At 38.2% G+C, this 24,237-nt stretch overlaps 1 protein-coding gene across 2 annotated transcripts in view; it reads right to left on the bottom strand.

Moving 5' to 3' along the window:
• Nucleotides 1-15,679: 15,679 nt before the first annotated feature.
• LOC115438514 (C1q-related factor-like) overlaps nt 15,680-24,237 on the bottom strand; it is a 9,462-nt gene continuing 904 nt past the window's right edge. For both annotated transcript variants that reach the window (XM_030162173.1, XM_030162172.1), the window contains 3 exons: nt 22,829-22,919; nt 18,581-18,697; nt 15,680-16,550 (listed from right to left, as the gene is read on the bottom strand). In XM_030162173.1, coding sequence (XP_030018033.1) covers nt 16,276-16,550; nt 18,581-18,697; nt 22,829-22,919 — 483 coding nt within the window. In that variant the 3' untranslated portion in view covers nt 15,680-16,275. The remainder of the gene's footprint in view (nt 16,551-18,580; nt 18,698-22,828; nt 22,920-24,237) is intronic.

A 24,237-nucleotide genomic window follows, 5' to 3' on the forward strand; every position in this document is an offset into this window, starting at 1 on the left:
GAGTAAAATAAATTCTCAAACTAAGCTCTTTTTGTCTCAGTCCCATGCATTTGGGTCCAAGCCTTGTGTCACAAACCCCATCCCATCGACATCCTCCACTGTGTGCATGTATCGTGTTGTTGTTGTTGATCATCTTCTACTTCTTCTCTTCCTCTTTGTTTTTACCGTCAGCTGTGTCGTATTGAACATGACGTCACCAAAGTTACGCGCAGCATCACTATGACGAGCAGGTACTGTAAAGTCGGTACTATCCTGTAATGGAAACGGCCTCCAGGAATAGGAGCTGGTACTGAAGTGGAGTCCAGCTGAGTCCAGATCACATACTGGAAACGCAGCGTAAGCATAGACTGAGCATGGCTCTAATAGTTTGGGATTTTTTATTATAGTTTAGTTTTATTTAGTTTTGAAATTTTCAGGAAATGTTGATACTGGCACAAGGGACAAATGATTAAATTTTGGTGGTGATCAGGGTGGGGGGGGCAGACAGACTGCTCTGCCTTGGCAGAGGTCTGCGCTCTCTGAGTACTTATCAAGTGCCAGTATCAACATTTCCTGAAAAATTCATCCAAATCCTTGTATAACTTGTGGAATTATCTTGCTAACAGACAAACAAACATAACCTCATCACTGTTCCTTGGCGGAGGTAAAAAGGCAGAAAAAAGCACAAGCATACTTAGGCTAATTAAATGTGATCACTTTGCTTTGTGTGTGTGCATGTTTATTTGTTTGTTTGTCTGTGTGCAAGATAGCTCAAAGTTACGGACGGATTTTCATGAAATTTTCAGGAAATGTTGATACTGGCACAAAGAAGAAATGGTTCAATTTTGGTGGTGATGGGGGGGGCAGATCTGTCTTGGCGGAGGTCTGCACTCTCCAAGTGCTTTTCTAGTTAAATGTGCACTTGACTAAAGGAGTGAAAGGATGTTCTTTTGGTTGTACTAACAATGTACTCCATATCCTAAAGAGGACTCATGAAGCACTGTTCTATTTTTGAGAGCCCATTAAAATGCACTCAATTATAATCCAAGTCCATCTTTTTTCCAATTTGTCCTTTGTTTTTAAAGTGTTTTGCGAACCCAGATTTCTCTCTATTCTACACATGTATTTCAGCTGTGTGAGGGCCACTTCCATCCTATTTAAAGTATTGTATCTGTCAGTGAATTGGTGGATTATCTCCTGTCAGTGTATTGAACGTTAAAAATAGTGGATAAAGTCTTGATACATTTCATTTCTTACCACGAAACACCATGACCTTTGACCTTTGGATTCACTCAGGCCACCCCTTCTTAAAAGAGAACATTTGTCCCAGATTTTGCTCCATGCTGTCTCACTGTCCCGGATGTTTTTACCAATGATGAAAATGACACAAATAGTTACCAGCCAGATGGAGTTAAAGCTTTTGTTGCTGTTATCATTTGAACCACTAGGGGGCACTAGAACCTAAAATTACAAAGGGTGAAGTTCACTCCTACTCCATAGTCTCTACTGTGGTGGTGTATATCTTAAGAAAGCATAAAAAAAAATGTATGTTTAATCAAATTACCAAAAACTAATTGCTAATAGACCAACACTAATTTAGGTCTCAGATTAAATGTGTTATCTTCACATCATATGACATTACAGTCACAGCAGGAAGAGGAAAAAAAATAAACTATTACACTATTTTTTTTTTTTTTTTCCCCCATGTGACTCATGAGAACTTCCTTTATGAAGACATTTGCTTGTCAACAGTGTGACAGTCATAATGCTACCATGGTTTGTTTGTTTTGGAGGGTTTCCACAGAGATTTATAGATTACCAAAAAAAGTGCACTGGATTTCTGCTGGAGAATTATATGGCAGGCATTTAAAACACCTGGGGCCTCATGTACAGACTTGCGTAAATTTCATGCATAAACCTGGCATACGCTTAAATCCAGAAAAGTCCGTACGCACAAAAAAATCCAGATGAATAAAACTGAGCGTGCGCCTGAATCCAAGTACATTTCCTTTATTCATCCCAGTCAGCTGGAATTGAACACATATGTTGGAGTACCTGACTCCTCCCTCTTCACGCCCACATTTAAATATGCAAATCAGTATAAACAGGGTCTGCAGGTGGGATTCCCTCTGGGATTCACCTCTGCATGATCACATGATGGTGTCAAGGTGGACGCAAAGCAGAGGCCGATGTTTGCTGCCTGTAGGACCAATCAAATACAGGGAAGTGTGTAATCTAGGGCAGTGGAGGCATGGAATACACTGGCACAGTTTAGGATTTCAGAAATTAGAGCAGTTTTTCTAAAAGGTTAAGAATTGTCATATTTACCCAATAATAACTGAGCTGTTGCACATCCTATAGTGACATCATCTAGATGGTTTGTTTATCTTTTGTTTGTTTTGGAGCTGCTTTTGTTTCTGTTTTTTGGGTTTATTTATTCTTTTTTTCTGTTGTTGTTGGTATTATTATTGTAGACCATTGGGTCTAGATGACTGGTCTCAAACGCACGGTGCAGAACATATAAAGAATAAAGTCTTCTATCAACAGAAAAATAAACTTGAAACAAATCTGCACCATCCACCAGTACAAGGATCAGGTTGATGGATGTGTGTGTTGGAGCATCAATAGTCACCAAAGTATGGTGGGCATCTGTAATGCTGGGATAGGCTCCAGTGCCTCCGCGACTGCCTGGAGGATGAAGTGGTTCAGAAAATAAATGAATGAATGAAATAATAAATGAACAGAAAATGACGTGATTTCGAGTCGTACGAACACCATATACAGTTATCACAGTCTTCCTAAGGGTGCCTTGAGACCTTCCTACGTCAGACCTACGGCCACTAAGACTAAGGTTAAGTTTGTTTGTTTTTTTTTGCAGAGGTGAAAGTGGACATGACTACAGATGTTCACATGAACTTTGGTGCTGATTGATCACTGTTCTGTGAAAAAATAAAGGAAGGTCCGCACAACCTGTGAGCTCCCAAAACATTTTTTGGATGTGTGTGTCATTTACCTCTCTTCATGATCACTGTTCTGGACATTAAAGGTGGGGTATGAGATCTTAGAAAAACGGTTCGAGCAAGCTACATTTTGAAAATACTCAATTCAAAAGTCCAGACCTCTTTCTTCAGACGTCCCTCTTAGGCCACGCCTCCAGAGTAGTGGCATGGGCAATGCTTCTTCCCGAGGGTTCACGAGCGCTGCACAGCAACAATTCGAAGGCTTTGTTAAATCATTTTGAGTGGGCGCTCAAAATGATTGGATGGTGTTTTTTCAGTCCTGTCCGTTTCACAGGTGACAAATTTTTTAAATTTTTGTGTTAGAGCATTTAATTAAATAGATGTAATTGGGGTGTGAAGGGGATTTTAAGGAATAGAGTAAAAAATGCTCCAGGAAAACATCTCAGACTCCACCTTTAAACTACATTAAGTTGTGTTTTTTTATTAAGCGCTTTAGAATGTCCCTCTTCTTCCGCTGCTGTTGGACTGAAACAGCATAAGATCTTCAAACCATTGACTTGTGAGCGCTGTGAGTTTCACATAGGGGTGACATGCACTGAACTTATGACAAAATAATTCATCAAGTGGCCGTAGGTCTGACGTAGGAAGGTCTCAAGGCACCCTTAGGAAGACCATGACAACTGTATACGGTGTTCGTACGACTCGAAATCACGTCCACCCAACCACCCATTATGCAGTGTCCTAAGCCAGCAGAGGAGCACCTTTAGCAACAGACTGCGCTCATTGAGCTGCTCCACCACTAGATATGCAAAGTCGTTTGTCCCTCGTGCAATAAGACTATATAACTCTTTAAGTGGGAGGGGAGGCGGGAGGAGATGGGAGGAGGAGCAGGTGGGTGGAGATGTACAGGAGGTAGAAGCTCAGAAACACTTCTGTCCTCGGGTGGGTTTCTATGATTTTATGTTTTTATGCTTTTATGTTTTTATGTGACAGGTAGAAAACACATTTTGTCTTTTAAGTCTACCTCTTTTTAATAAGTTATTCACAGCTACTTATACTCTGGATTCATTTATTTATTGTGCACTGAAACCAAAAGTTTCAAGCTTGGTCATTCCGGATCTATTTTTACATCTATTTTTCACGCATCTCTCAATAGTTACCACTTCAGCACCTTCCTCTACGAACGTGTCCATGATGTCGTATATGCTAGCCAAAATAATCTGTACGTGGTCAAACCTGCGTCCACAACCCCCTCCCGCCAATATCATGTTCTCTTTTGATTGGAAGAAATTACGTCAACTGAAACAGAAATTATATTCCGTTACAGATCCTCTCTGAGGGTATTTAAAATACAGTGGCTTTGCAAATACCAAGGGTGTTACTCATTCATTCAGTTTTATCTTCGTACTGTACCACACAGATAGAAATAATATATATAATATATATATTATTATTATATATTATATATATAATAATATAATATATATAATATATATATACATATATTTATAATAATAATATAATATAATAATAATAATAATAATAATAATAATAATAATAATAATATATATTTATATATATATATATATAATATATATTATATATTATATTATTTATATAATATATATATATATATATATATATATATATATATATATATATATATATATATATATATATATATAATATATTTCCGGATACAACACTCGAACGTGCGGTGCGTCCTGTGGTGTATGGTCCTACAGTGTGAGCAGTCAGGTCGCATACAAGCGTCGGTCCGTACAGTGTGAGAACATGAATCGTGAGCCTGACTGTACGACTGATTCGCACAGTTTGAGATGGAGCTTAAGGCCGCAGCGCGCACAGCCGCACGCATGGGAAGGGCACATACACACTAACACACACACTAGTCATATACCGGCAAGAGGAGAAAAGCTATTAACCCAGACATGAAGGTCCATGTAGATCAGTTCTGTCTTCTTCCCTTTTCGCTGTGGTTCTTTCATAATGAAAGCTACTTGTTAGCACTAAACTAAAGTTAGTCTGGAGGCTGAACTTCGGTAAAGCTGAACTTGTCCATGTGTTTCTGAGGCACAGAATGAGCAGCGTTTCCTTCCAAACATAAGTAGTCATCAATCTCTCCTCCCGACATAAAAATAAAGAAGTCATCTTATTATCATCACTGTTAAACCTATCAGCCCCCTGTGTTAAACACCTGCAGACTCAGGACAGCAGACCCAGGACAGGATCGCGGTGCCGACTGGACTCCGCGAAACACGTGGGGAAGTTACTTCAATATGACTTTTTCCCCCCTCAGTTTTTCCATTTGATGGAAATCCGTCGTGGTGACGGAGAACTTTAATCCCTGCTCTACACCCACTGAGCAGAAAAACAAGTACTCTGGATCTTTACATGACTTTAATAAAACTAGAAGCACTCGGAGAGCGCAGACCTCCGCCAAGGCTGATCAGTGCCCCCCGTGGGCCCCCTCACGCCAAGGAGGTTATGTTTGTTTGTTTGTCTGACTGTCTGTCCGTTAGTGTGCAACATAACTCAAAAAGTTATGGACAGATTTTGATTAAATTTTCAGGGTTTGTTGGAAATGGCATAAGGAAGAAATGATTAAATTTGGTGGTGATCGGGGGTGGGGGGGCCCACGGGGGGGGGTGCAGACCAGAAAATTTCATCAAAATCTGTCCATAACTTTTTGAGTTATGTTGCACACTAACAGACAGACAGACAGACAGACAGACAAACAAACAAACCCTGGCAAAAACATAACCTCCTTGGCGTGGGGGGGCCCACGGGGGGGGTGGGCACTGATCAGCCTTGGCGGAGATCTGCTCTCTCCGAGTGCTTCTAGTTGGTTTTACATGATTGTTGTGCTTTAGTATGACTGTTGTACAACATTTAGAATGAAGTTTAAAGTCCTGTTGCAACAAACAGGTCAGGTCTAAGGACAGAGTTGGGACCACTTTGAAGATTCTTATCCATTGATGGCGAGCCTCCCGGAGTGATTCATTCGGAACCAGGATCTCCAGCTGGAACCAGGATTTCCCAGTTAGAACCAGAGATTGACTCAGAAGTGCTCCATCTGCTGGTAGGACAGTGCCAGTCGCCAGGACTGTTACACACATTCCTTTTATGAGAGCATCAGATTTTGAACGTCGCAGGAACATTTTAAAGGAAAGAAACACTTAAAAGACATTGACAAACTCTAAGTGATCACAACAGACATTTCAAGGGAAGACTGACAGACTGACAAACTACAACTTGTTTATTTGAAATGGCCCATTTTTTATTTTCTTTATTTTTCTTTTATGTGTTTCTATGTATTTTCTATACAATTGTATACTGACTTGTTGATATGTCAGTAAATGTTGTAGATTTTTCAACTTACCTCGCCTTTTTGCATTCATTTATGGTAGTAGTTTATGACACTTGGCTCCTTCCGAACCTAGACTACAGTTACTTACCCAAGAGTGGGTTACAGACAGAAACAGTTCGTGGACAGTTTTAGAGCTAACATATTCGCTCGTTCACAAGTTCCAGGGGAGAGCCTGGAGGTGTATGTGAGCCGGCTGGAGCTGGAACTGGTGTTTCTGCCTCCAAGTTGCGCACGCATCACTGTTGTTAGTAAACATTGAAACTCATCTATACAACAAAAAGTTTTAAAAAGCCAGCAAAAATATGGAATATGCACTTCATATCTGTAAAAAAAGAAAAAAATACAGGATTTTTTCGGCTAAACGATGGGAAACGTTAAGAAACTGTGTCGAACGATGGCTTTATTTGAGTGGTGAGAGCAGGAATATAACTGAAACTTATAAACACTATCACTACTGACTTTGACAATGTTCCAGAAGATGCTGGGTTTCATGCAACATGCTACAGATGATTCATTGATAAAAAGCGATTGGATTCTGCGGAGAAACATAAAAGAGAGAATTCAGATGTCAATGAATCACAGGGGGGCGAGTCTGTGCAAACAGGTGATGCCGGCAGCACCGCAGGATCAGCAAGTGAAACTCCGAGGAAGAAATGACGGTCCAGGATGGGTCTACCTTCTGTTTCATCTGGTCCTGTTCTGCCTGCCTTGTGCATAATTTGTAAAAAAAAATGGATAAATACATCACCGTGTCTGGCAAACGCACAAAGGATCATCTTTCACTGGCACAGACGTTATCAGCAGGTGTGTAAAAAAAAAAAAAAAAAAATCTGTCTCTCACACTCACACACAAACACTGTATGTAAGTGTGTAAGTTTATTCTATTCTCTACTACTACTAGTCTCCAAAACGCTGTTTCCTTGATGGTTTCATGAAAGTCAGAACTGAACCCAATAGTTAATGGAACCGTGTACCTGTAGACAGGGTTATGGTTCTAACAGCAGTTATGAGAACAGCCCAAAAAAGTATCCACTGTAAGAAAAAAAAAGAGAACAGCCCAAAAAATCATCCAATAGCCCAAAAAATTATCCACTATAAGAAATGGGTCGTTCCACGTTGGTGGAACGCTCTGCCAAGTGCTACAAGAACAGAGGCATCCCTGCCTATCTTCAAGAAGCTCCTGAAGACCCAGCTCTTCCGAGAGCACCTACTATCCTAGCACTTTCAAACATTCCTTTTTAAATATTCTAATAAGGTTTTTCCCAGGATTATCACAGATTCTTCCTGGATTATCTCTGGACCTGCTGCAGTGGTCCTGCCTCTTCCCTGCCCTCATCATCACCACTCAGTTATCCTCATCTGCCTCCATGTGTCACCCCTACTCCCCCCTTCTCCCCCTCTCCCCCATTCTCTATCTCTATCGCTCTCTCTTTTTGTCTTTCTTTACTCTCTCTCTTTAACCCCAACTGATCCAGGCAGACGTCCATCCTCCAGGAGTCTGGGTCTGCTCCAGGTTTCTGCTGTTAAAGGGAAGTTTTTCCTTCCACTGTCACCACTCACAAGTGTTTGCTCCTGGAGGATTCTGTTGGGTTTCTGTAAATTGGCTTAGAGTCTGGTTTTGACCAACTCTATATATAAAGTGTCATGAGATAACTTTTTTTGTGATCTGGCGCTATATAAATAAATTTGATTGTTTGAGTGATTTAATTGGTTTTCCCCTGTAAGTCGCTTTGGAAAAAAGCATCTGCCAAATGCATAAACATAAAAAAAAGAGAACAGCCCAAAAAATTATCCATTATAAGAAAAAAAGTGGACAGCCCCAAAAATTATCCACTATAAGAAAAAAAAAATCATCATTCATCTTTTCAATTGCAGGGCGCTGTTTACCCGAAAGGTCTCTTACTTTAAAATTAAGGCCACCAGAAAAAAATAAAAGCAAAGGCTAAAAATTTTTAAGGCCGTTAGCTAATGTGGCTAATGCTAATGAAGTAACCAACCAGAAGTGGAGGTCGGTGTGGTAACAATAAAGTTATTTTAAAAACATACGCATAGTGGATAATTTTTTGGGCTAGTGGATAATTTTTGAGCTGTCTTTTTTTTCTTATAGTGGATAATTTTTTGGCCTATTGTCTTTTTTTTTCTTAAAGTGGATAATTTTTTGGGCTAGTTTATAATTTTTTGGGCTGTCTTTTTTTTTCTTATAGTGGATAATTTTTTGGGCTATTGTCTTTTTTTCTTATAGTGGATAATTTTTTGGGCTCGTCTTTTTTTTCTTATAGTGGATAATTTCTTGGGCTGTTGTCGTTTTTTAGCTTACCAGCTGACAGGCCGTAAGCTATTGTTGTCATGCGGCGTCTGTCGTTGTCTGTCGTCCGTTACAAAAATTTTAATCGTCGTCTTCTCCGAAACTACAATTCCGATTGACTTCAAACTTGGTATACAGCTTCTGTATGATGATGTCAACACAAGGTATTGAAATTATTTCAATCCGGATCTGATTTTAGATTTGGTGCCACTTTGAAAAATTTTCCCATTATAAGAGATAGGAAGTGGATTGATACAATAAATCAGTAAATATCGATATCAACTTGGAATTTGAATTTTTTACAGATCTAATTGGAATATGACCCAAAACATGGGCTATATCTGTAATATACACAGAACTGAGTGATAATAAACGGCATCTGGATACATTTCCCAAAGCTTTTAATTTGGCCGGTAAGCTACAGGGCCATTGGTCCTATTTTTTTTTCTTTTTCTTTTTTCTTTTTTTTTCTTTTTCTTTTCGTGGATAATTTTTTGGGCTGTTGCACCTCTGGGCCACCGTAGAAATAGGTTTAATACGGACTTTTGAGATCATCGCTGTGGACATATTTTGGATCTGCTATACATTTCATACAACCTGTATGCACGGCGCTGGACTGTGTAATTTTGAAAATGTTCAATAAAAAGAATGTTCAAAATAAAAAAATTAAAAAGTGCATTCAGTCACTTATTCAAATATTAGACAAGCTGAGGTTTTTGTCCTCAATGTAGGTAGTCATTGTCATACCTGAGTTTAGCCATGATATGAACAGAAACTTTTAGGTCTTCTTTAATGCTGACGAATGTCTGGTGTTAAGTAGCGTTACAGTGCACTACCGCCACCTACTTTTAGGAGTTTGTATATTTAGAACTTTGTACACGAGTGCTTTACATTAATACCGCATTAGTAAATGTGTCGTTCCTGTTGTTAACTTCATTTCTCATCATGCAGCGTGGGACTGCACTTCTGGTCAACCGAGCTATTTGACTGTAAGGTAACTGTATCCAAAATGACTAATATCTGTGAAAATATTGGTCCTATCAACTTGCTGAGATATTTAATGTGGAGAGGGAACTATTCCTCAACTGTAGGAACCAATTGGACAGATAAAAATGTTTCAATTTGTCAGAATCGTGCCCACACACCAAGGTTATTATTGTTAATGAAAACTAGAATTGAAAAAACATTTTCGTTAACTGAAATAAATAAAAACTCTAATTAAAAGAAAAAAATGATAACTAACTGAAACTGTATTGTGTGCTTACAAAACTAAATAAAACATATAAAAATTATGGATTAAATTCCCTTAGTTTGGTTGATGTCGGATTAATATGAAATGGGTTTATTTCACTCAAGCAATTTTAGCTGATGGCACCATACGACACTTGACGGTCCGTCACTTGTGGTTTCCAGTCGTCTTCTGGTCCCCACTCTACCTGGAAACATGGAGACTAAAGTTAGGAGAAAGCAGCAGAGTCCTGTCTGGGATTTATTTGAATATGACGACGGAGAAGAAGAGAAAAGAGACGACTAAACTAAAACTAAGCATTTACAAGAAAACAAAAACTCATAAAAACTAGCAAACCTGCTCTAAAAACGTATTAAAAGTAACTGAATTAGAGAAAAAAAAAAGTCAAAACTAAATAAAACTAAACTGTAATGAAAAATCCAAAACTATTATAACCCCCCCCCCCCCCCCCACACACACACACACACACACACACACACACACCCACAGAGGCTCTGAGACCTTCCAGTATTATAGATATTTATATGTTTTTCGATTTTTGTTGTATTGATAATTTGTGTCCTGCTACTTTTTTATTCTACTTAAATGAAGCGACTGTAACACCCAATAATTTCCCCTGGGATTCCTAAAGTAGTTTCATTCTGCTTCTTTTTCTTTTTCATGCAGTGGATTTAAAGATGGACCCAGCTCCTACTCATCCAGGTCTTTTTGTTTCTCATGATGGGAAAAAAAGTACAAGATGGAGAAAACCAGCAAGTTCCCAACACCCCAGAGAGGTTCAATGAGTTCAGCAGCATCCTGGGGCTTGGCGGTTTGACTACAGGACGTCACACTGGGAGGTGGAGGTGAAAAACAAGAGCGGGTGGGATCAAGGTGTAGCAAGAGGCAAATCAAACCGCAATGGGAAACCGTCCCTGAATCCAGATCATGGGAACTGGGTTGTGGTTCATTCTAATGATGCTAAGTACGCAGCTCTGACAGCGCCACCCATCAGCCTGTCCCTGACAGACAAAGCTCAGAGGGTGGGGGTGTTTGGAGACCACCACCAAGCTCTGGTGTTCCTTTACAACAGGGCTCTCAAACTCATTTTCTTTCAAGATCCACATTCAGCCTGATTTGATCTCCAGTGGGCCAGACCAGTAAAATAATAGTGTGTGGGGGGGCTTAATATTAAATACCACATTAGCCCTGATTTTCTTATGCAACAAGATGTTCTAAGCACTCCTGTGTAATTTTTTAAAAATCACAGCTTCTCCACCGTTTTGTCCAGTTCCGTGTAGAAATATGTTCATGATGGGCCATTTAATGATCTTGTCAGTGTCATATTGTATCGTAAGAGTACTTTGTACTGTGAACAGTCTAATGTCAAGGTCATGTTGTAGGTTAAAGGTCACCAAAATGCCTAGTTTTTTCAAAAATTCATACCAATCTGACATTTGATCAAATATGTCCTCAGTTCTCTTCCCTCTGGTTTCCGAGTGGGATCCCCCAAGGCCTTTGGCCCTTTCAAAGCCACATTAGAGACTAAATATTAAAACATGTACTTTCCATTTGAATTTGCCACCATTAGTGGGACGGGAAACACTTGTACACATTTTGGCGGGAATCACTAACACTTCATTCATTCATTCATTCCTTTTTTTAACCCACTTTATCCTCACTAGGTCACTTGGAGCCTATCCCAGCGAAGGCAGGGTACACCCTGGACATGTGACCAGTTCATCACAGACTCAACATATAGAGACAAACAATCACTGTCACAACCTGAGCCCAACATTTGGAAGAACCCACATTAACAGCTTAATTCCATGAAATATCCATTTTTGACCATTTGGATGACCTTTGACCTATAACTGGACCTTGACACTACACCTTTTGGAGTGCAAAGCACTCTGAAGACATGACATGTCTCACAAAAAACACATTTAAGGGCCCAGGATGAGCAGATTGCTACATTGTACTTTATCAAAAGTGAAGAAGGTTTGAAAGTTGCCAAAAACCCCACATTTTCAAGGTTGAAAAAGTAATTTGTGGGTTGGGGGGTGGGGGCTTGATTTGAAATTTTTTCACATTTTTTTTATTCCCAAGACATGGGAGCATTAGAAAATCTGGGCTAAAGTTGAATCTGAAAATTTTCCTGAAATAAGCCCCCCCCCCAATAATAGCAGAGTAAGCTGTGAATAATGACAACTCCAAACTTTGTCTTTGTTTTAGTGCAAAAAACCCTCATTAAATTATGAAAATACTTACTTTTATTAACTATCCAAACACAAAAGACGTGAATAACCTGAAAAAACTGAAATTTCTTAAGAAAAATAAGTGTAATTTTAACAATATTATGCCTCAACTACAACTCCAAAGACATTAAACACAGTAACAGGCAGAAAATAGTTAAAATTGTGCTTAATTTTCTTTAAACATTTCACGTTCAGGTCTTCCTTGAAAAAGAGATTTCATCTCAAGGGACTTCCTGGTTAAATAAAGGTTAAAATAAAAAATAAATAAATAAATAAAAACATTCATATTTGTTCAGGTTATTCACATTTTATTGTTACAGGATAGTTTGTAAATGTAAATATTCTCATAATATAATGTTATTTTTTGCACTAAAAACAAAACAAAAATTTCAGGTTGTCATTTATTACAAACATGATGAAATACAATTTTTTTTTTCGCATCAAACCGAGAAGAAAATATGGAGTTATTATATGTCGGTTATTATGTTATTATTTTACTGTAGATCATATTGGTCTGTATGTGGAACCTGAACTAAAATTAGTTTGACATGAATTTTTACACTTTACAAATTCATCCCAGGGGCTGGATTGGAACTTCTGGGGGGCCGCATTTGGCCGCATGTTTGAGACCCCTGTTTTACAATGTGACGTCTTAGTCGCGCATTTACTCCTTTACTGAGTGTTGTTTCAATGACAAGATCTTCCCGTATTTCAGTCCACACCTACAACAAAAAGTGAAAAACTCAGATCCGCCAAGAATTTCTCATGCGAACAATTAAAAGAGTTTGGTGACACAGCGCTGAAACATGTCCTACTGCATATTGATCATTTAAATATCTGCTAAATGTGAGCGGTCAGGCTTCACAGGTTGTGCAGCACTTGAAGGACGCTTTATGTCATCAGTTTACAGACTTTGGCTCTCTTCAGTAGGATTTTCTTGTCATTACAGTGAATCATTATCTGTAATTTTCATATTGGGTTTTAGAAATATGGGCTAATTTTTTTATTACATTTTTATTATCTGCATTAGCTATAAGTTGTAGAATATTTTATCTGTTCTTGTAAGGGGTAATTAATTTAAAATCTCTTATAAATTATTATTTTTTATATTTTGTGAAGACTAATATTATAAGGATTATATTACTCTTATAGCATATTTCATCTGAGAACGTCACTTTGCATTTCATAACTTTATCTTTTATTTTTATTGACATAATCAACAGGGTACTGACATTACAGTTTGATAAATGTGTGAAACTACCAGGATATAATTGGTGGCTTTGGTGGGTTTTGGTTGACTTTATGCTTTTTCTACTTTCTGTGTCATATTGTCTGGTAAAAAATCCAAAAAAAAGCATATATATTAATGTTGTTTTTTGCAACAGACAGATAGACAGGTAGGTATTGATTTAACAGGCAGTTAAATCAATGACTTTGGTGACTCATGAAGCCTTTTTTATTCGATCCAACAGTTACAAGCATCAAGGACAATCCTACTGTACTAAATATGGATGCTGGCTGCCATAAGTTTGAACTTTGACCTCATGAAAATACAGCCCAGTGGAGTTTAAAGTGCAGCTACAAGTGTTTTTTCCTCTGTACAACAATAAAACATGATAAATAATAAAGCAATAAAACTGACCTATTTGTGTTTGTTCAGTCAAAGTGTTACACAGTATAGTGTAGGAAGAGACAAGTCAAATATGGTGAAAATACATTTATTTTTAGCTATAGACAAATACATCTAAGTTTTTTTTTTAACCCTTAAAGACCCAAAAATCCACCGTCGACCAAAACCATCTACTGATCTAAAAAGTTTAATCACTTCAAAACCACAAAACCTATTAAAATGTTGAAATAATTGGTGTAAAATACAGTTCTTCATCTTTTCATGGTCATCAGATATGACCCATTTAGACGTTCAGAGGCTCAGTAGTTACCGTGGAAACACCGTCATCTTCTCCAACACTGATTCACTAGTAAAACCCATGGAGTTGGATCAATGACAGTGGATGGACACACTGGGTTTATGTTCTTTATTTGATAGCTTTGCTGAAAAAGTCATTTTTTTCTTCAATTTTCTTTCTTTTTGATACAATAACTCTCAACGTTAAACTGAGCTTTGATGAACATCTACATGATCAGAAAATAAAAGGAAACTATAGAATCAGAATCAGAATAGCCTTTATTGTCATTTGACAGCTGTGGTGGAAACTTCTCAATAAATGCATTTATTTATTTTAACTCTAACTTTCTCTCCGCCTCTTTGTGTGTGGGTTATCAGTTGAACATTTCCATAACACAGCACAGACTACATCAAACAAAATTAACATCGATGATTAAGGAGATTGTGCCGCTGCAACTTCTTTGAAATCTGCAGTTAGGAACAGAGGATAATGCAAAGCACAAACATAAGACATCATACAGTTTTCACACATTACACGTGGACACATGCTGGTACTTTTCAGTGGATTTGGTAGGATTCAGGGGACAGGGTGAAAAAACAGAGTTTGAGGGCAGACAGGTTGGAGTGGGGAGGGGGGAGTATGTGTGTGTGTTGTGTGTGTCCTTGAAAGATTGTGTGCAAAATAAGAGACACAGTAGGTCCTTCTGTCCTTCAGTTGTTGTCAGTCCTTCTCAGTTCACTCCCTACTGTGTCTTGACCATGGAAAGTGTTTTGACTGCAGGGGGAGGAGATTAGAGAAGAATCCAGCTGCTTTTCTCAGCTCTCAGGGGAAAGAATTTGACCAGGGAAAACTTGATTTCTGTTTAATTTCGTTCTAACTCTGATTTTTGTTATAACTGGGCCTCAGCATTACTCCTCACTTCAGAGCAGTAAGGTCTCTACACAGTTGGTCCATTACATATAATATATAATATCCTCCCGACTGCGTCACCACCCGTTGGAATTCCTTCACATTGTCACTCACCGCTCCAAAGTGCTCCTTAATTTTGACCGACAGCAGCGGGGTCTCTGCGTGCTGCTATCTTTCCAGTTTTGCGATAGACCAGGGCAACTCTAAGACCAGTTAGAACAGTGTTTTCAACCTTGGGGTCAGGACCCAATGTGGGGTTGCCTGGAATTCAAATGGGGTCGCCTGAAATTTCTAGTAATTGATAAAAAAAAATTAAAACTTACTAATAAAAATGTACATTATATAGCCTAAATGTTGCCTAAAATTAATGTTTATTTTCATCATATTATACCAAACTATTACACGATCAAAAACTAATTAATTTTAGCAAAAAAAAAAAAAGTCTTTGTTTTGAATGTGTGGGATCACCAGAAATTTCTAATAATTTATATAAAAAAAAACAATTAAAAATTACAACGTACGAATAAAAAATGTACATTATATAGGCTAAATGTTGGCTAAAATGAACATTTATTTGCAACATAGTATAGCAAACTATTACATGATCAAAAACTAATTTTAGCCAAAAAAAAAAAGGCACTGTTTTGAATATCTGGGGTCGCCAGAAATGTCTAATAACAAAAAACTTACTAATAAAAATTTACATTATATAGTCTAAATGTTGGCTAAAATTAACGTTTATTTACAACATAGAATAGGAAACTGTTACATGATCAAAAACCATGTCTCTGTTTTGAATGTCTGGGGTCGCCTGACATTTGTGATGTTAAAATGGGGTCACGAGCCAAAAAAGGTTGGGAACCACTGAATTAGAAGGTGTCCCGCTACCATAAATCCAAATAACTAGATCTCTTGGATATCCTCCACTGACAGAACCAACAGACACACCACTCTCCACTTGTCCCAAGCGTCAATGGTGTATCCGGCTGCGAAAGTTCTGTGAGGGCAGGCGGGCTCCCCAGAGCCCATCTTCCTGGGTGAAAAAATCTTGTCAATTGTGCTGAGTGACCAGCTGATCGATTCCATATTCGCTGTTCGAGAGCTCAGCAAGCAGGGGATCCAAAAGTTAAAGTAAGTCAGCTGAGACAACTGCAAGGGCAAATCAGTAGGAAGCAGAGTGGGGGAGGCAGAAACAGCAGAACAGCTCAGAAACCTGTCTGCTCTCTTCTAGAGAACAATATTAAAATAATTTGTGTTAAATCACTTAAGAAAGGTCAAATAAAGAGAAAAGGTAATTTAGGAAGTGCCACAAAAGTAACTCTGGGTCTTTATGGGTTAAACTTAACGAATCAGAAAACCACTGAAGGTAGTAATGTGATTCTTTGCCCAAATGTGTGTGTGTGCAAGCAAGCGCACAAACACGCGGTCCCCTTTTTGCAGCTGTAGAATTACTGCATTGCCTCCATTATCAGCCCCATCATCCCCCCCTTTGTGATCATGGCTTCGTGCAACAAGCTGCTCATTTTTGTAGAGACGTAGAGTTGCTGGGTGTTCTCTTCCCGCATGGTAAAAGAAGGTAAAGTAGTAAGTGCCTGAAACGGAGGTAGTAAACACACCTGTGGAAACAAAATGTGGAAACAGACTGATGAGTTTAGGGAATCCTTGCATCTCTGTTAGAAAATGCTTTTGTACACAATGTAATCATCAATGAAATCATCATGTAAACAATGCAAGTATTCTGTGTAGAGACAGGACCTTCGACAAACTATTGGACTGGCACAATTTGGTGCCGATAACTCATATGGGTTCTACACCGAAAATACTGAGTCTGAGGGAAAGGTAGAGGTCAGAAAATAAAATTCCCTCCCACCTAGATTTACACTTATTTTCCTGTTCAGTTATTTATTGATTAATTACTTAATTAGTTCTTTATTGATTAATTACTATCACTGTTCAGTGATACAGATTTGCTTTGACCTAAAGGTTCAGTTTAACTGTTATCACTGCAAAAAAGGAATGTACAAAAATAGTAAAACTAAAGTCATTATTGGGTTAAAATGTCTTATTTTAAGTAAAATGATGTGCCAGTGAAGTTAGAAAATTGCACTGATCTAGTTTTCTTAAAATAAGAAAATATCTGAGGATTATAGAATGCTTTCATAAGCCTTCATAGTAAGTTTTTTTAATATATATATATATATATATATATATATATATATATATATATATATGTGTGTGTGTGTGTGTGTGTATACATATATATATATATATATATACATATATACACACAGGGTGGGGAAGCAAAATTTACAATGAACATTTAGTTGTTTTTTCTCAGCAGGCACTACATCAATTGTTTTGAAACCAAACATATATTGATGTCATAATCATACCTAACACTATTATCCATACCTTTTCAGAAACTTTTGCCCATATGAGTAATCAGGAAAGCAAACGTCAAAGAGTGTGTGATTTGCTGAATGCACTCGTCACACCAAAGGAGATTTCAAAAATAGTTGGAGTGTCCATAAAGACTGTTTATAATGGAAAGAAGAGAATGACTATGAGCAAAACTATTACGAGAAAGTCTGGAAGATACTATTAAAGAAGAATGGGAGAAGCTGTCACCTGAATATTTGAGGAACACTTGCACAAGTTTCAGGAAGCGTGTGAAGGCAGTTATTGAGAAAGAAGGAGGACACAGAATAAAAACATTTTCTATTATGTACATTTTCTTGTGGCAAATAAATTCTCATGACTTTCAATAAACTAATTGGTCATACACTGTCTTTCAATCCCTGCCTCAAAATATTGTACATTTTGCTTCCCCACCCTGTATATATATATATATATATATATATATATATATATATATATATATATATATATGTATGACATGTGATTAATATAGATTAAAAATGCATATTTAATTGCGATTAATCAAAATTAAGCCACAGCAACCCTGTGATTAACCTGATTAAAAATTTTAAGCATTTGAAAGCACTGATAGATAGATAGATAGATAGATAGATAGATAGATAGATAGATAGATAGATAGATAGATAGATAGATAGATAGATAGATAGATAGATAGATAGATAGACAGACAGACAGACAGACAGACAGACAGACAGAAAGACAGATATGGTCTTATGAAGATGTTATGACTCAATAGTCACGTATCGGTAAAACTGCATAAAACAAGTACAAATTTCTTCAGGGCAAACAGTTTCAGTGTCTGCCATCCTCATCAGTGCTGCTTGTTTTTCAATAAATATTGCTTAAAATGAGTTGTAATATCTGAGTGGTTCAGCTCCAGATGAAAATTCTTGGAACAAGTCAAATAATCTTAACAAGATTAAGTCTCAATAAGTAATTCAATCTAAAAAAAATGATCCTTTAACATAAATATTCCAAATTCAAGCCAATTTATCCAAGTCTGATAATCCTTTTTTTGGAGTGTGATAATGTGACAGACTGGGAGGGGCTGGAATGATATTGCAGAATAAATCAATAAATGCGCCACAGACCCAATAAAGGAGCGTGGTTGTTGTGACCACAGCAGTAGATCTGAATATTCATCAACACCAACATGAAACAGTCATGTCCTGTCTTTACACTGCTTAGGCTACACATCTGGTTTTACCTGTGGTTTGGTTGTAGGCATCGCCGATGTTCGTCATCACAGTTTGATATACTAAGATTGTGTCTGTGTTGAAGGGTCCGACCGCTCCACTTCCATCTGTAGCTGCACTGAAAATCACTGCATGAAAAGTGGGGTTTTCGTCAGTTAACGTCCCTGTAAATTGCTGTGGAACTTCAAATTAACGCCTACTGGTGGGAATTTGAAGTCACCACAGAAAATTCTCTCTAACTGCCGGGAATTGCCGGGAATTCCCACCCTCTGGTTAGAGAGCCTTGGCAGTAACCCCTCCCCCCGCCCCTTGGGCTATGTGAGGTTTTCGTTTGTAAATGGTCCTGCTGTGAGGTATACAAATGTAAATGGAGTCGTACATGACACAGCAGTTTACGGTGGAGGTGAGACAACAACTCACTGACTTGAACCAGGCAGACACTGGATGAGCCACCAGACTGTGGACAAGAACCAGAACAAGGCTTGTGCATGATCCAAAAACTGTGGTAAGTATATATTCAATTAATTATTTCATGTGTGCTATTTGGGTGGGAATTTTATCTTAGTGTGACTTTCTTAGTTAATTGCACAGAGTATGATAATGTGGTTTGACTTGTGGAACTGATTAGTCATGAATCTGTCACATTGACCTGCTTGAACCTGGAGGGGTTTGTTCCTCAAAGTGACGTTGTCTTGTATTTTTTTCGGAAGGTGTGCGCTGTCTGCAAAACAGTGAAGGAAACAACAGATGGTATGAACCAGAGCAAAGGTAAGATTTTAAAAAGCCTGGATCCATTCTGCTCTATAGAAGTAAATGTATGCCTTTAATGTCTGCTTTTTCTGAACTATTTCTATTTGGTTTTCAGACTGAGCTCACCCACAGTGAAGCAGTGACTGCTCATTTAATGGCAGCTCCAGCTGCAAGTCCAGGCTTGAATGGAGTAGAAAGTGGAGTCCTGTTGATTAAGTAACTTTAATAGTTTGTTGTGTTTTGTTTCTCTATTGTTATAATCCTATGCATCTATTTTTTTTACTCTTCCTAACTTGTATATTTTAATTCCAGTGGTCTGTAAGACATAAAGAAACATTGTGATGGAACTACACATACAGCCGACCAGATCTAACAGTCCAGGCAGAAGCCATGAACATTTCAGCCCACAGCAGAGAAGAAAGACGGGAAGATTTATAAGAATTTGTGTTTAATCTGAATCTGACACAAACACCACATTCTACTACTGTTAGCCTCACAGTGCAGCACTGATGGTACTTCTGTCTGTACAGCAGCTGGAGGAAAAAGAGGGGTGAAGTGGACAACAAGGAGGAGATTTATGGAGGGGGATCACAATGGATATGAGGTCTGATGAAGAAGATGGCACTGCTGATGGGACATCTGGGTTGACTGTAAGGCCTCCATCCTTCCAGAGTCTGGAGCTCTAACCTTTGAGCTGCACTCCAACACACACTACAGCAGAACCAACACATGTTCTACCACCACAGACACTACAGCAGAACCAACACATGTTCTACCACCACAGACACTACAGCAGAACCAACATATGTTCTACCACCACAGACACTACAGCAGAACCAACACATGTTCTACCACCACAGACACTACAGCAGAAGCAACACATGTTCTACCACCACAGACACTACAGCAGAACCAACATATGTTCTACCACCACAGACACTACAGCAGAACCAACACATGCTCTACCACCACAGACACTACAGCAGAACCAACACATGTTCTACCCACCACAGACACTACAGCAGAACCAACATATGTTCTACCACCACAGACACTACAGCAGAACCAACACATGTTCTACCCACCACAGACACTACAGCAGAACCAACATATGTTCTACCACCACAGACACTACAGCAGAACCAACACATGTTCTACCACCACAGACACTACGGCAGAACCAACACATGTTCTACCACCACAGACACTACAGCAGAACCAACACATGTTCTACCACCACAGACACTACAGCAGAACCAACATATGTTCTACCACCACAGACACTACAGCAGAACCAACACATGTTCTACCACCACAGACACTACAGCAGAACCAACACATGTTCTACCACCACAGACACTACAGCAGAACCAACATATGTTCTACCACCACAGACACTACAGCAGAACCAACACATGTTCTACCACCACAGACACTACGGCAGAACCAACACATGTTCTACCACCACAGACACTACAGCAGAACCAACACATGTTCTACCACCACAGAAGACTGGACTGGACCACCCTCAGAGAAGCTGGCACCAGCACTTGTCTGATGTGATGTTTTTACGTCAAAGATCAAACTTATTTCATAAGTTGTATAAATGAATTTCATAAGTTACAATAAGTTGATAATAGATAAATCTGTTAAAATCTGTTAAAATGCAGTTGGCTTAAGAATTGATAGGAGTGACATGTCGCCTCCTTAAGGATCTTTGTGTTCGCTGTGCGCTAAGGTTGTATACAGAGTGAGTGCTCTTTTGCTAGAGATGATCTTTGCCGTATATTTGCCGTTCACTATTTTCTCTGCAGTAAAAGTTCAGAAAAACTCATGTTCGTTAAGTGTGCTCTACTACTGTGTGCCGTGGAAAATTTTCTTCTTTGTAAGCGTATATATCCGAAAACAACATTGGGTTCTAGATGTTGGTTGACTGAAACTGTTCTGTGAACGTGTAATGAAGCTAATGTTTATGCTATTCAAGCTAGTGATGTGAGTGCATTACGTGTGTAGCGTAATTAATAATAACTGTAATAATAACTGTCTGTTAGTAATTGAAGTTGGATGTATTTTAAATGTTGCAGTTACAAAAACGTTAAAGAAAACGTCAAGTAAAGGATATGCTCCAACTCAGAACAGAAAGCCTTGTTTGGACTCTACTGTGTTGTTTGTGTCTGTAGCTGCACAGTCACATGTTGTGAGGACAGCACATCTGACTGAACTGACTGTGGAAATTCTAAGTTTGTTTTAATTTGAGAGTGTTGGCACTGTTTTCTTAAATATGTAAGTGTGCTTTTTTGTATTCTACATTTTATTAAAGCTTGTCTTTATTTTGTTAACATGATCTTGGCAGTCGTGTTCTTTCTTAATTGATATTGGTGGTGATGTTTTCAGTATGTGAATTATTACCCAATGACAATAAATAAATATATAAATAAATATCTGAATATTAAACATAATAATAAAAACAATAATAATAATATTTTTAATGGGTGGGGCATATTATAATGCTGCACAGATGACCAATCACATGTGAGCTGTCATTTGTGGTAACATCCAATGGGATGCTATAAAAAGAAAAGAAAAAAAAAAACATCCCATGGCTGTCTCTGTGGCCGACCTTGGCAGGCACCAGTGACATTCAAATGTAAATTAGGGTCATTCACACCTCCGTGAGCTGTTAACCCCCACACCCGCCCCGCCCTCCCCTCGCCCGTTGGCTGCGTTTCCGGCAGTTTCCGGCACAGCTGAACTTCTCTATAAACTCACGATAATTACCGGGAATCTTTGAAGTTGCGGGCGTTTACGGGGTCGATAATCTGGTTTTTCATGCAGTGTAATGATGTCTGGATACAAAAGAATGACTGAAAAATAGTTAAAGAATTAAAAAAATAAAATAAAATGTGTGAAATTAAGAGCTTAAAGATTTCAGTGTGTCAGGTTTATGGAGATTTCAAAGGCTCTAACTGCATAAAGGATATATCATATTCCTATTTTCAAAGTCGACAAAGCAAACACAGGCTCTGTGAAACGGTCATCATAGCAGAGCGTACGGTGAGGAGTATCCAGATCATTCCAACCTGCAGCTTCACCACTACATGTGACTAAATACACTGTTGTTTAATGCTTCCTGTGGAGAAGATAAATATATATATATATATATATATATATATATATATATATATATATATGTAAAGGTGGATACACAGCCCACCACTGGTTTTACGACTGGACTTTGTTGAGCCATTTTTACTACGTATTACCATTAAAGACTACATTCATAAATAAAAGGACAATGATCTCAGTCTGCATTAACATGATGGATGACCACACATGGGACATGACACTGTAATTTACTCAATTAACAGCTCACCTGCTGCAACTATATCAGTTGTATGATGATAAAATGCACAATATCTACACAAAAGGTACCGACAGAGCCGAGGTCTGCCACTGTAGCAGGTCCACACCATTAAGCTCAGCGAATGAGAAGAAAACTTTGAATTTACCTTTCCTTTCCAGGTCTTCAATCCATTTCTCGCTGTTGTTCTGTCTGTTTGCCAAAGCTGCCAGTTGTTCTTTCATGGCACCAATCTTTCTCTGGAGATCACACATATCAGATGGGAAAAAAGGTTGTGTTTCAGTCTTTTCTGTGACATTTTCATGAACATCCTGGGCCACAGTTAAGCCACAGAACAGCAAAATCAACAGTGGGAGATTCATGTTTGAAGGATGCAGGCACTGGTCTGAAACAGTTCATCAGTGTGGCTGTTTATAAATGGTTGGTTCACTGATAGGCCTGTAACGGTACACAGAATTTTCAGTTCAGTACGTTTTTGGTTTTGAGGGCCACAGTTCGTTTTTTTTTTTTTTTTTTTTCAGTTCAGTAGAAAACCCCTTAAAATGTCTTTAATGCATTTATTGTGAATTTTTGAACATTTTCCCCACAATTTTTGGAGACAATAGAATATAGAAAAACAGGAATAATATAATTCTGCTGCTGTAAATCACAGAAAATAAAATAAATGAAATATTACTAAATGTTTTTTAAACATTATTATTGCACTTTTCCCTGAAAGGTAGTTTTGAACAAATAACAAAAATCTAATCACAGTTCTGTCAGTTCACATTCTGCATTAAAATAACAACAAAAAAATTCCACATTAACAAGAGGGCAAACTGGTGTTCTGTTTTAACAAACTTAAGAGCAACATTGAAAACAAAATTAACCAAATATTACCAATATTTATTTTAGGACAGCTAACAAACTGTTTAGGCCACTTTGTGTATTTGTATATTTGTGTGTGTGAGACAGACAGACAGACAGACACAGACAGACAGACAGACAGACAGAGCTAGTGTAAGTGTTTCAGAACTACCATAGTTCATACAGTAAACAACGTTCGTCTTATCAGCGTCTCTTTCCTCGTCGTTGTCTTTCACCTGAACCTGAACTGATCCAAACAGACTGTAATGATGGTGGAGGGTCTTCAGTCTCTTCCTTCCAGGTTCAAATCATATTTACTGTTTTTTTTTTTCCTTATATCAGCTGCTGTTTCATATTTTGGGTCAATGTGCGCTCCTTCAATATGTCCTTGTGGAACTTGCGTGGATTTAAAGTTCCGCATCAAACAACGTCTTTCCTTCCTTTTTCTTTTTGTCAACATACTGTGCGGTTTGGGTCCAGCTGTGTACTGAACTGAACAGGTGTGAACTGAAACGGTTCGGTTCGGTATGTGGACCGTTACAGACCAAATACAAAATATATGTGTATGGAATAAAAGAAGAGCAAAGCCAATGGAAAACTATTGTGTAAAAGTCTAAAATGTAGAAAATAAATAAAACCACATAAGAAGAACAAAACAAAAACACAAAAGATAACGTTGAGAAGCGTTTTCCATTCAGATCCTGTTGAATA

The sequence above is a fragment of the Sphaeramia orbicularis genome, chromosome 18 (genome assembly GCF_902148855.1).
Source record: "Sphaeramia orbicularis chromosome 18, fSphaOr1.1, whole genome shotgun sequence".
Taxonomy (NCBI): domain Eukaryota; kingdom Metazoa; phylum Chordata; class Actinopteri; order Kurtiformes; family Apogonidae; genus Sphaeramia; species Sphaeramia orbicularis.